Source organism: Acromyrmex echinatior, chromosome 12 (genome assembly GCF_024713525.1).
Source record: "Acromyrmex echinatior isolate Ae372 chromosome 12, ASM2471352v2, whole genome shotgun sequence".
Taxonomy (NCBI): Eukaryota; Metazoa; Arthropoda; class Insecta; order Hymenoptera; family Formicidae; genus Acromyrmex; species Acromyrmex echinatior.
The window spans coordinates 4,375,569-4,389,999 of NC_141863.1; the positions used below are offsets into that span (position 1 = coordinate 4,375,569).

Here is a 14,431-nt window from a genome sequence, read left to right on the forward strand (position 1 = left end):
TATATCTAACCACTTTATGTGTCAATTATACATTACACAATTACACAGATCTCATCGTTTATATACTATAATTAAGCGTATAAATTAGAGATGGCTCACGGCAAAGAATTAAGAAGAATCCAAGAAATAAGTTAATTCTCTATGTTTTCCCATATTTTAAATTCCTCAGCATAATGGCGAATCTCAGGCTGCAGAAATCTAGAAGATACGTAACGCGCAAACGCAATATTTGTACGATAATAAATTATATGTTAGTAAGACTAGGAGAAGGAGAAAGAGAACATATCGCGTCGTGAGAGAGATTGTGTCTGTTGGCATAAGTATCATCTCTCGACGCAATTCCTTCCTCCTTCTCTCTTTCTCTCTTTTTCCCCATCTCTCTGTTTTTGCAACTCGTTTGTGTCCTGTTACGACTTATGGGAAAACTCTCGTGAACTACATGAAGCATAGGGTGTTGTCAGTTAGATAACCCACTTCTCACGTGCCTCTCACACGCGAGAAACCTTTCGAATCGCCATTTTCCTCTAGCGTAATAATCGCGATCGCATGAAGGATCGCGATTTCGAGAGGCCGAACCATCCCTGTTGTAATGATTACGAAAAGTAGCAAAAAGTGATAGTATGCACCTTTATTTTCAAGCGCATGAATTCGTATAAATAATTCAATAGTTTGGTATAAGAAAGAAATTCATAATTACGATGTCTTCGTATTTCAAAAGATTTGAAGAGAATTTTTTGAATTGCGGATTCGAATTTCTTTTATATTTACTTACACATTAAAGCAATTTCAAATATAATGAACAAAAACACGAACTAATGATATAAGTAATTCTATACTATTTTGTTGACAGATTTATTAGGTGTTGGAATTAATTCGTAGCGTTTTACAAGTGATGGGAAGTACTTTCATTAATGTATTTTTTAATGCTCATGTGAAATAAATAACATTCTTTCATTAAAAACGCTACGAATTAATTCCAACACCTAATAAAATTTAACTAAATATCGATCTATAAAAATTATTTTGTCGAACCATCAAAATTATTCAACAAAATTATTTTCAAATTTATATTGAGCAAAATTTTAAATTTTTCAACAAAATTATTCTTTTTATGTATAAACATGTCCTAGAATAAATCATTATTTAACTCAATTTATTATTCCATCAGTTTCAACAACAATTTCTCTAATAGTAAGTAGAATCAACCAATAACTGATCAATTGTATAAAAAACGTGAATTACTTTCCGGAACCACTTTCGAACTGTATTCATGTGATTTGCACGCTTTCTGTTTATTTATGAGCTCCTTGATATGCTGTAACAAATCTGTTCAACTTTCCTCGTATTAATATAGTACGATACATATACTAGTCGTTTAATTATATAGCGAAATAAATCTATAATAATATTATAATTAAACATTATTACTAATATACCAATATTTATAATATTTATATATTTAGAAATATTATTAAATAAATCTTTTATTTACTAAAAAATAGCTCATTCTAAATTTCTATTTAAAGAATTTGAAGAAATAGCTTCACAAAGGTTTCTCTCTTCCCTATTTCGCAAAAATATTTCACAGTTACCTGCGGAACCAGTTGGCGCAATTTCGTTGATTGCACTTTGCCGATAAATTATCCAATTAGAGCGAATCGCCTTTATCGCAGTCGAACCCTTTTTTCTGGCTTGACAGTTTCGGGCGAATGCGATCGACGTACCTCTATACGCCCCTTTTTTTATTTGATTTTCAATTCTGCACGCCTATGGGACAAATCTTTCGTGTAATTTCCAATATTTCCGCCGGCCGATCGAACATGTGTCTGCAACGGCATCGATTTCACGGCGACCTTTTATCGATACTACGAATTTTCAAAGTGTGAAAAGGGTTGGGCCTCTCTATGTTTCAAAGGGTGCGCAAATAGTGTTGCAGAAAAAATGTCTGTTAAAATCGTCATAAATATAAGGCATTTTTTGTGTACTTTGCGGAACATGTATTTTTTTAACAACAATAAATCAATTTTTTTGAACAACAATAAATTATTAACAATAATAATTTTTGCTTTTATATAATAAAATAAATAAATAAATTATATAATAAAATATTACTACTTTGATAGAAAAGTGACATCTTAAAATTAGGAAAAAAAATTGATGTCGGTGCTGCAACGTCCTGAAAACCCTAGAAGTCATCATTTTCTATCTCTTTAACATTATTTTTCTCAAAATTATGAAATAATAAATGATTTTGGACAACGGAGTCGTATTTATCAAAAATACATTAGAAATGACTATTCATACGCTTGCATTTCTGATTTAAGTTCAATCTGCAAAAAAGAAACTAGCGGAATATGAATCTTTCCTCTTATATGCAAAAAAAATAGCACGTGTTGAACCGTTGCAATACGTTCGAAAGAATGGCGTGAGATACGTTCAAGATGGATCTGTGCTAAGCCGGTCGATGTACTTTTATAAGGTGCAACGCTCATAAACACACGATGCGTCCGGAAAATTACTTAGGAACGTTATAATTATGCAAATTGATCGAGCGGTGCCGTAATAACCTCACATAAACGTTCTATCTTCCGTTTATGGCATAAGAGAAATTTAGCGCAAGAACGTTACGACGTGCGACGAAAGTCGCAATTCACGTGCTATTGCAATTCATTATCAGATTGCAATCGAGTGTTTGAACAGCGATTTTGTGATGATCTAAGCAATTTCCCAACGTAAATTTTGGGAAAATATCTTGCAATTATATCGAAGCTCACGCGATACAGATAAAGTAGTGCACTTTTTAATGAATAAATTATTTATTAATCGATTAATATTGGAAACTATAATAGGTACGTAGGATTCTTAAACATGATAGACAATGTTGTAAAAAGTTTTCGTATTCTATGTAGTCAGATCATTGAATCATTGATCATTAAAATATAGATGCTTCGATCAACTTTGACATCAATTTTGTGAACACGAACTGTACTCTCACCATTATTTTTGAAAAATCCGATTTTTGCATTACGTTTTATTTTATTGTCTGTTTTAGTAAAATATTTCCACATCTCAGACTTCCGAAAAATTTGTGTATTATCTGTAATTATATCCACACAGTATCTTAGATCGGGTAATACCAAATCAAAGATTCTTATACAAAACCGAATGCTTAGATTCAAATACTATTTAAAGCTCAGAATAAACTGGTTATTCAAATACAAAAATTTTCATTAAACATCAATATTAAAATATACGATAATAAATACGAATTTTCTGATCTTGATATAAACTAAATTTAATTATTTAACTCAATTATTTACAAAGATTATAAAGGACACGCTTCAAATTGGACGTGTGTTTTTGTATATCGTTTAAGAAATAATCGAATGGGTCGTCGAGTAGCTTACCACTCGGTGCGATTGACTCGCAATCTGTCGATTCGGGTTTAATTCCACCTGCGTCTACATATGTGATTTAAAGATCCGAAAATGACCAATAAAATATTGTTAGAAAATATGTGAAATTATTAGAAGATATTTAAAAATTACTATTAAAAAATTAATTTTCTTCGTCAAATATGTACATTATACAATGTATAATGTACAATATATCTATAATATAATATAATATAATTAGAAAAATTTATAGTTTTAGCTAACAAAATGTGTATAATATAAAAAATAAAATTTCTATTTATTAAAATAGAATGATTTTGACTAGTTTTGCAGCTGTAGAAAAGAAGGATTTTAGCAGATTTTGGGACAAAATATTCGTCATTTTTATTCAATATAACTGATGGATATAATCGTATTTGCAACAATAAAAATTTGAGGATTTAACTTTTTTTACATTTTTGTCTCTACAAGATAATTTAACTTCTTTCATAATTAGATTTTTCTCTCATTTTTCTCCCTTAATTTTATAGGATTCGTAATTGTTTCAGCACATTTTTATAACGTTCAATTCGTAATCAAGAAACTAAAGAATCCAGGATTTTTTTATATTTTTGATAATAAAGCTGTCTTTGGATATAAGTTATTCTTGGATATAAGTTATTTCTAAAGGTTTAATATTTAATTTTTTCTTTTTATAATATCTTAACAAATATGAGTGTAAAGATTCTAAGATAATTTGTTAGACTATAAAAATTTGATTATTAAAATTTTACATTGTAATTGTAGGTCAGAATTCTCTCAATGCAACTCTAACGAAAAAGGCATTCATTCGACAAACCTTTCGATGTCTCGAATTTTTCTCGTGTAACTTTCCGTGCTTGGAAATTGCACAAACAAGCGAGAAACATTTATAATCGTCCCTCCAGTAACATATGTTGCTATCTGATCAATTCGCACGTGATTTACCACAAATATCAGACTTGAAGTTAAAAATTCAACATAATCATCACCAGAAGGTGGATTTTGTTTGTTTCGGTAGAACAAATTATTGACAGTGCACTTAGAATGTACGTGAATATCCTTCGATAACATGATCCGTGCAAACAGACGACACGTGTTCTTGACATTTTTCGTTCCCGAAGTGTATAGGTTCCGGTCTTATATTATTTACCGTAGAATCGCGCGCGATCAGGAATCAAATCTCGGAGTTTGCTAGTACCACGTGATAATACATAAAACAGTAATTCCGGAACGTTCCAAAATCCTGCATGATAAAATTTAATGATACCGTAAATTATTGTTTCTATATTAAGTTAATGTTCTGCAGTATCAATGTAAAGACAAGATAAATGTAAAGACAAAAAATTGCAAATGCACTGTGAAGTTTGAACACGCTTGAGTAAAACACACTTCTTACGACAAAAAAATGAAAAGCGAATAGTAAAAGTTAACATAATAAAAATTACGTAACGTCTGAAAATAACTGAACCTAATGACTAATTTAAATTTTTATAAAATAAAAGGAATATTTTATAATAAATTATATTCGTATTTTTAATAATAACTGAAATATGAAATATAAATAATTATTCAATATAACAAACATTGATTGAATTTGAGTTAACATGATTGAAGAAGTTAAAACTCCACGAATCACATTTGTTAACACCTTTATCTTCGTTTTTTTGATCCCTGCACAAACTCATATCCTGCAGTATTAAGTGCACAAGATACACTTTTGAATACACTCACTTACTAGGCAATAGGCATCGCATGCTTTTTTCACATTAAAACAAGATATTTGTTTAATAAAGTTGCATAATAAGCGCGCGATTGTTGTTTACATATTTTTATTATTTATTTTTAACATACTATTTCTCTAACTCTCGCTAGCCTAATAATTATAATTTTAATAAAATAGAAATGAAATAAATGAGTTATTTTTTTTTAAAGGATTCTTATAGGAGAAAATAATCAAGATTTGTAATTCGCAAAAGAAACAATAAAGTAGTTATTATAATAAAAAAAATCAATTCTTGTGTTTCGTAGTTTTGCTCGTTGAAATTCTTTTTTGTATTCCGTTAACGCGGTACTGGTTTCTATAGCGATATATCTGACATTATCAGCTGATTAGTGTATGTGACATATGGTCACCGTTGATTTTATTAGATTAGCTGCAACTTATTTTCAGCCATACATTGTACATGAGTATTAGATAACCACAAGACTGCGAACTTTCACGAGGAAATATTGTAAGTAATAAAAACATAATTATCCATTATATATATTATTTCTTATGCAAATGATATTCAATTGAAAATATTAATATGTAAAATATTGTAATATTAAAATATTTATACATGAGATTAATATAATTTATATAGATAATTAAATTACGTAATTTATTAATATACAAAAGATTATATTTTCTTAAAACACAATAATTTTTTTAAAACACCTTACACTCATTTCCAAGATGGAAAACGCCTGTTTATGGTTGACCCGTTATACCTTACGGACAGGCGGTATTCAAAAGTATCTAAACATTACAGAGAGCATAATAATTATTAATAATATTTATACAATTTTTTCTTTGCACCATTAATGATGAAAAGTGTTAAAATATTTATTCTTGATAAATAATTTTTAAAATAATTTTCAACTTAGAAATAAAAAAATATTTTTAAGCATTTATAAATAACAGAGAAATTATGGTTTATTAAAAGCTTATAATTTTTCTTTAAGAATCTTATCAGCATGTAAAATTTAATTTTGTCTTTCTTTATAATATGTAAATGTGTATTTTTTACACGCAAGTGTAGAAAAACGCATTCGAGAATTGATTGTAAATTCTACAAGAAACGTTTATATACGATAATCTCAAGCGGTGTAATCGTCCTAAAAACCTCTAATCTTCTAACAAGGCGGCTACATCGCCGTGGCACGCGTCTAATGCATACACGAGGCGAAGCGGGGAGAACGCTAGACGTACCCCTCTATGGTGATTATGGGGTGAACTCTCTCGGTGCCCCATAGAGCCTTACAGTGGCCCAGACTTCATGGAGGGGACGAAATACCCCCGGGACGGTATATATGTTCTAAGAGCCCTTTGCCACATGCACAGTACCAAATTGTACCCCGCCTAGTCCGCTCGTCGGTGAATTCTTATTTTCTCGTTCCAATCGCCGTTACGTGAATATGAATTTCTATTAATGTTCATTCTTACTTTCCAAGAGTGCTCTTTCTGTGTTGTGTGTCATTTCGGGAAATTCGTTTTGCTTCTAATTTACTAAAAGTTGAAAATATTTGGCAAACCACAAGTTTGGATTTTGACATGGTACGTGAAAATGTATTCTGCAAAATTTTTTTAAACAGCTCGATAAAAAAAAGCGCGTTAAAATCCTTCTCCGAGATTCTAAAAGGTGTAATTTAATTTAGAAATTTTAAAAACTAAGAACTAAAATACAATTAAATAAAAAATATATTTTTAAAAATATTTTATTTTTTTAAATAAATATCTTGATTATAATAATTTATATACGTGCAGAAGATACAAAAGCAGAAGTGTGAAAATTGTTTCATTGCTTTGCGTTACAGCAAGATACAGCAATGTCGTCAGAGTACTCATTCTGCAGCGAGGGTGGCTTCGACGAACTCTCGAGCTCCTCAGATTCTGGTTTCGATGTTAGCTTCGAATCGCCAAAACACGAAATACCACCTGATACTCTCTTCCCTCCAGCTAAAGAAGTGAAGCGCAAAAAAACGCGAAACACTCGTTGCAAAAGTCCCACGCAGGTATATAAATCAATGAGTGCTCTCAATATTTAATCTATCTATAAAAAATTTAATTTATCTAAAATTTTTACGCACTAAATACAATTTTTCAAAAGTTTTCTAAACAACAAAAATTTAAAAGTTAATTTAAAATACAATTTAAATATTCAAATATTTTTTAGATATTATTATGATAAAATAGTTTTAATTAATTCATTGAATTTCTTTTAAATGCTTTTCAGTTTTCTGCATTCAGTTCTTTTAACTTTTAGCCTTTCTTCTTCGCTTCTGCTCTTTAGTGCAAATTATTTTAAATTTTTTTTGTTTTTAATAATAAAATTTAAATGGAATTGTAACGGTTTAATACGAAAGTCTATTGAATTTTTTGACTTAATATATTTGACTTAATAATTAAGTTGAGAGACGGGAGAGTGGCTTAGATGTAGACACTAATTTTTTGCAAAAGAAATTAAAATTCTTTAAAAAAGAAAAATTAAATTCTATTTATGTTTCTTTTAATTTTTTTACTTGTGATGGTCAATCCAATTAGAGGTTTTATTTATCTGTCTGCTTGCTTTTCTAAGCTCACTCTTTCAGAATAGGTTTTCCGGAAAGATTCCTTCTCACAATATCCCTTCTGCAAACAGGTGCTCAGATTAAAGAGAAACCGGCGAATAAAGGCAAACGACCGCGAGCGTCACAGAATGCATACTCTGAACGACGCCCTGGAACGTCTGAGGATGGCCCTGCCGACCTTTCCCGAGGACACGAAGCTCACTAAGATCGAGACTCTCCGTTTTGCTCATAACTATATCTGGGCGCTGTCACAGACTCTGGGCAACGCTGACAGCGGTGAGATCACGGTGAACGTCGGCAATGTTACCGTCAGTATTACTGAGAACGGCAACATGATCACCTCGTCAACTGGAAGCTGCGCGGTCGCGGCCCAGAAGAGGCTCGGACCTCAACATACCGCGAGTTTCCCGTATCCACCTCAGGAACGATTCGTCGCGCCAGAATGGCAGGAATATGATTGCTACAGCGATCAAAGCGTGAGTCCACCGATGCAGTATCAACCTTGCTACGACCAGAGGATGTATCAGATTCATCGTCCTCAGCTAACACCGCCATCTCATCATCACATGCCTCATCACAACATGTACCAGTGTCTTTAGATGTCAAAATGCAGATAAATTTTATTTAATGGTTTAAAAATGGGCTGGTTAAATGAGCTGGTTTTTTCAGCGTTGATTATCTTTACTCATAAGATTCAGCTCAATCTCTCTATCTTAATACAAATAATGGAAAAGATACAAGAACGATTATGTCCTGGAAAACTTAATCAAAAAAATTATTCAAAGAAAGAAATTGAGTATAACTCAATGAAGAGTGTAACTCGATGAAGAGTGTTTTTTTTTTCCAAAGAGCTGACGTGATTGTAAAAAGAAAGGACTGTGCTATAATTATCGTTATCTACTTTATAAGAGAGAATATTTTATTCGGAAAGAGTATCGCTTTTACTTACAATGTAAGTCGATTAGAATGATTCTTCAACTTTTTCTTCTGCTTTTATCTTCAATAAGTATTTTTTGCTAATCATCAGAAAGATGGTGAAGTATATAATTAAAACAAAAATAATATTTTTTTAATATAATATGTAAATCCAAGATTTGACGCTTTTATTTCAAAATTATTTCAAGAGCTTTTTTTATACTAATATTAGAAGTTTAATTTAACATTTCATAATGCGGAAAAGAAGAAAAAATGTTGGATTTACCATTAATTATAGATAATTAATAATGGATTTATTTTAAATACCATACTAACTGCGTTCCTTTTGTTCTAGTCAGCAATATTTTTAGTTGATCTCGAACGCTCGATCTCATTTTTGTTCAGCATATCTTAAGGTATATTTATATATGAGCTTTTAAGTTAAAAAAAAAAAAAATATATATATATATATATATATATATATATATATATATATATATATGAAATGCCAATCAGTGCTCTTATTTTAATACGCAACTACTGATTCAGGGAATATATTGTATATAATTTATATCTGATAAATAAAATTACATATTTTACCTAAATTTCGTGTCGAGCCATTTTTTCTATCTATATATACGTGTTAATTACATCTATTTACATGTTATTAATTATAATACATTTATGTATAGAATTATGTATAAAATTTTAAAGTAAAAAAAGTTTTGATTTTAATTTCATATATACAATTTAATCTATAAAAAAAATGTAACATTGTTTATATACTTTACTATTATGTCACTATTTTTTATTATTTTATGAAAGATTGAAAGATCAAAATTAGGATACTTACAGAAGTCGCAATTTATAAACCCTGTTCTCCCAACGAAATGCTCTGATCCACTTTATAGGAATGGAATAGTGACTTGAGAATGGACAGGCACGTGCCAGGACACGCGTCCTGCATTGAAACCACTGCAGAGCAGATGTATCAGATCGTGTCTGAAGTTAAATCTACCCATGTAATCCGTGAGATTACATGTAAAAGATGACAATGATTCGACTGAATCAATGTGAGTATTGAATAACCAATTTTCACAATTAGCTGGTGATCTTCAAATAAGTTCTCTCATTATTCTTATACAATTTCATAGCTTCAATTACTTGTTATTTGTTCTCGTTATTTATGTTATAATATTTTGAATAAAATAACGAGCAATACATTATAAGCATAAATAAGGTGTAAAATTTATTTTAAATGATGTATATTAACAATTTTTTTTATTTTAAGAACGAGATAAAAATGCTCTGTAATCGATTAAAATAAAGACATAATTAATACAATGATATACAATAATAAAATAACATTTTTATAATAACTAACGTAAAAATAGATTTTTGCAATAATTTTCCGTGGTTGTACACAAATTTTATTGCATTAATTTGAATAACATTCGTTCATTATTATGCAAAAACATTTTTATAAAGAAAGCAATTTGCATAACGAGAGCAAGTAGGCATCCCCTTATAGCGTGACGGCCAAGTGTTAGCAAAATAAATAAGTAAAATCGATCGTTCGATCAAACGGAGTAAATGGCAACGGAAGATCTGTCAAAACAGTTCTTCGGAGCGTTCAAAATGGAAGGATAATATTTTCCTGTCTAGTCCTTGAGAAAATTTCACTTCACTTGCGAGATCTACCCGTTCATTGTAATAATATTGATTTATGATTAACTATTGCGATAGATTTTTCAATTAGAAATTACATCATATATTTATTCCTTATTATCTCATTTTTATTGATTATATATTTAATCTTTTAATTATATATTTATTATAATTATATTTTTTTTTTGTCAAATTATCTTATTAAGTTTTTAAAAATTATTTTATACAAACGGAAAAATAACATTTTCTTCTTTGATTTGAATTTCAAAAATTAAGGCTATTAACTATTACTATTATTTTAATTATTTTTAAATCAGATGTTAAAGTTTAACTCTTATTCAAATAAAGTTCAAAGAACGTATTCTCGTATTGCTAATGCAGACGAACTGATTCATCAAAACTACTGCTGTGTGAACAATAATTTCCTATACAAGATCTATTTGCAAACAGCGTGCAAGCTGCAACGAATCCGTTAGCACGCTCGAACGTTTCCCCAAATCTCGCCAATAATAGTAATGCCTCAATGGCGCCATTATGCGGACAATATATCAATGTGTGCATAGCACATGACAGACGGCCAGCATCCATAAAGGTGTTGGATTTTGGGGGGTTCAATTAGTTTTTGCCGAGAGCTTACATTCCATTCACATACCTAGTAACTTAAAAAAAAATAGATAATAATGTATAAACAGGCGCGACAAACAGTTCCACCGCTTACTTTGTTACCTTTGTTGCAGAATGTTTTTCAAAAAATATATTGGAACTTCAGTTAGAAATTCTTGTTGATTAACTTGGAAATAAATAATTATAATTATAATTTGAAATCAGATCGATAAGTCAATGAAGAGAAATGATCCTATTTTCTGTCAAAGTAAATTTAAAATATTTAAATTCGATATAAATTTATAAACATATCCAAAAAATGAATATTTCTTTGGGAAAGAATTGGATGCACTTTTTTTTAACAATACTGAATATCAAATATCATAAATAATAAAATTTTTTAATACCACAGAATGTTATTATATTATTAAAAGTTATCACATCATTTTCATGTATCAATTACTTTTTCACTAAACAAATTTTTGTCATTAATTATTATTTATATACGGAAAAAACAATTTTATTGAAGTATTTAAAAATTCAGCTAGATATAGATCTAAAAATGACTTTAAAATAATTATGTATGACGCTCAAGATGGTTGCTAGAATATTAAAATTTTTTTTCAATATTGTTCATCATACTTAAGCGTCCTACATAATTATTTTGATAGTCCAACAATTATTTTCAGATTTGTATCTAGCTAAATCTAGATACTCCAGGAAAACCATTCTTTTCGTAGGAATATAATTTTAATCGTTCATTCCACATTTCGCAAAAACGAGACATCTTTCTTCCAAAATATATATCAACTTGTGGGTGTAGATGCAAGTGAGATTGACGGATCAAATTCGTAATGACTTATGTTATTGTTCGAACATATGATATTTTTTGTTCTTTTTTTTTGCGCATCGTGAAGTCGCGGACATAGTGATTTCATTTCGATCGACCTTCCGTTGAGTCGTTTCCGTCGAGTGCACATATCGATCGCTAGAGTTGGCCCTCATTGTACTGACGCGCTGGTCTGTACGGTGACATACTGGTGGCTGACAGAGAGACGGTGGTTCCCCTCATGGAAAGAAAGAAAGCGGCACGGTAACGAAGGGAATGAAGCATGGATACCGGGCCACGGTCATCAGGAGGGTGAGACGGTCTTTCCTAATTCAGGAAAACTCGTGAAATTACCTTGACCGATCGTTGAGCACTTAATCGAAGATTAATGGCCGTAGCCTTTGAAGACCGAAGCTTTATGAACGCGATTTGTCCCTGCGTTGGAGATTTAATTCGCTTCACGAATTGATAAACGTATCATTCTCGATAGAAACTGCATGGATTAATTCTGCAGTGTCTGAATGATCACATTATTATAGATGTGTAATTATTAAGCGGGAAATATATATTCGAAGGAACTTATAAATGAATAAATTAAACTGTTAAAATATCAAAAACTGTATATTTATATAATTAATCCTTCGATGCCACTCCTAGTGGCATAAAATATTATGACTCATGTTATTTGTGCAATTATATAATTTATTAATACTTATAATTTATTAGTACTTACACCCCATTCAGATTTATTTATTTGCAATAACTATAAAATAGTTTATTTAACTATATATTGTATAATTCTGCATAAAATTTGTATAATTACTCTCTAAAATTTTTTTAATGAATCTCTGAAGAGTAAAATCTCTTGAAAATTGATCGAAAATTGAACCACTCTTTCTCAAGACTGACTCAATTTTCATTCTTTATGCAGATTTCACTTCAGAAAATTTAGAAAATATAATCTACTATGTCTATACATAATAGTTACTATGTGCCTTTTTCTTTAAATGTAGAGAGACGATTTTAATCTTTAAAAAAGAAAAATGAACGACAGAAAATCAGTTCCCATAATAAATCTTAAATCGTTAATGTAGTGGAATCAATTTTGGATACTGCAATACATATCTTTTTTTATAAAACAATCTCTTAAAAACAAAGATTTATTTTTATTTCAATGCTTTTTCTTGGAATCTCTCTGAGGCTTCGATGTACTTATTTGCAGGCGTACAAACACGTGTACTCATACGCTGGAGGAAAATTCATCATATTTCCGCATCTGTTTAGACGCGTCGTGTGCAGGGTAGTCGGTTTTCCATTGCAAGCCGGCATTTGCAGGCCTTTGTGGTAAACTACGATAACAATACCAGTTATGCTACCGCGTTGTGCGATCGGCTCTGACACGCCACGCTTTCTCTATTCGCGGTGATTCGCTCGTGTTAAAATATGGAAAGCCTTATTTGATCTACCGCTGATCGGTCCCTCTCTTATCCCCGAGATTTACGAAATTAATTAGAATGGACCACGGATTAATGTGCGCACCCTCATCTCGCGTGATGCGTTGTCGGATAAATCGGAAACGCCGCGGAATAAAGCATGTATGGATTATTGTGCGTTTATGCATTAGCGTTGCTAAGATTGACAAGTCGAGATGACTAGAAAAATTAATTGCGATTAATTTTTCTGCGGTTGAAGCATTTATTATATAAATTATTGATTAATTATGTAAATTTGGAGGAATATATAACATATAATATATAATATGATGTATAATATATATTAGGTGTTGGAATTAATTCGTAGCGTTTTACAAGTGATGGGAAGTACTTTCATTAATGTATTTTTTAATGCTCATGTGAAATAAATAACATTCTTTCATTAAAAAACGCTACGAATTAATTCCAACACCTAATAGTATATAATTATAATATATTATATAAAATATATAATATCCTGTATATTATATATTTTACATAATATATTATATATTATATATTATATTGTGTATATTTTATATAGTCAATTTTTTTGAGAAAACAATTTCGGAAACGTTATTCGTTATTCAGAATCATTCATATAATTATCGGTGTCGCGAAAATTGACGGTTTCGCAAAACGTCAAGTCAATGACAGGGATTCGTGATGAGAAAGAGAGAAGGAGAAAAAGGGGGGAGGGTATTGCCACGCCACATACATACGTACAAACATATTCACCTATGTGCGCGCATACGTACCCCATAGTTTGACTCCAGCGCTAAACGCACAGGGGGACAGATGTCTACGGGGGGCAGGTGTACCCCAGTGGTGCGCGTGCCAACCAACCCCCTGCCGCGCCACCCATTCAAGACTATAATTTACTTGAAGAATGCCCGACCCAGCCAGGCATTCATCCCGGAGTGACGTGGGTCGCTGCTTTAGGTTTAACAGTGAGGCTGTCGGTCGCGAGAGGCCGATCGCAGATCAGTACGATTGCCACCCGTGAATCTCGATGCCGGACATCGGCGAGACGTATCACGTCTGTCAATAATAACGATGACATCGATGGATGCTTAATAAATTAGCGAATTATAAATGGCGAAGATTTAGAAGATAGATACTACGTAGGATAAAGATATAATTCAAATTTGTTTAAATTTTGAGAGGACGATTTTGTTAAAGTATCTAAAAATTTTTAG

At 30.9% G+C, this 14,431-nt stretch overlaps 1 protein-coding gene across 1 annotated transcript; it reads left to right on the forward strand.

Moving 5' to 3' along the window:
• Positions 1 to 6,519: 6,519 nt before the first annotated feature.
• On the forward strand, positions 6,520 to 9,133 carry tap (basic helix-loop-helix neural transcription factor TAP). The gene is made up of 3 exons (XM_011062168.2): positions 6,520 to 6,732; positions 6,993 to 7,190; positions 7,817 to 9,133. The coding sequence occupies exons 1-3, from the start codon at positions 6,730 to 6,732 to the stop codon at positions 8,342 to 8,344; spliced, it is 729 nt and encodes a 242-aa protein (XP_011060470.2). The 5' UTR covers positions 6,520 to 6,729; the 3' UTR covers positions 8,345 to 9,133.
• The last annotated feature ends 5,298 nt before the right edge of the window (positions 9,134 to 14,431 follow it).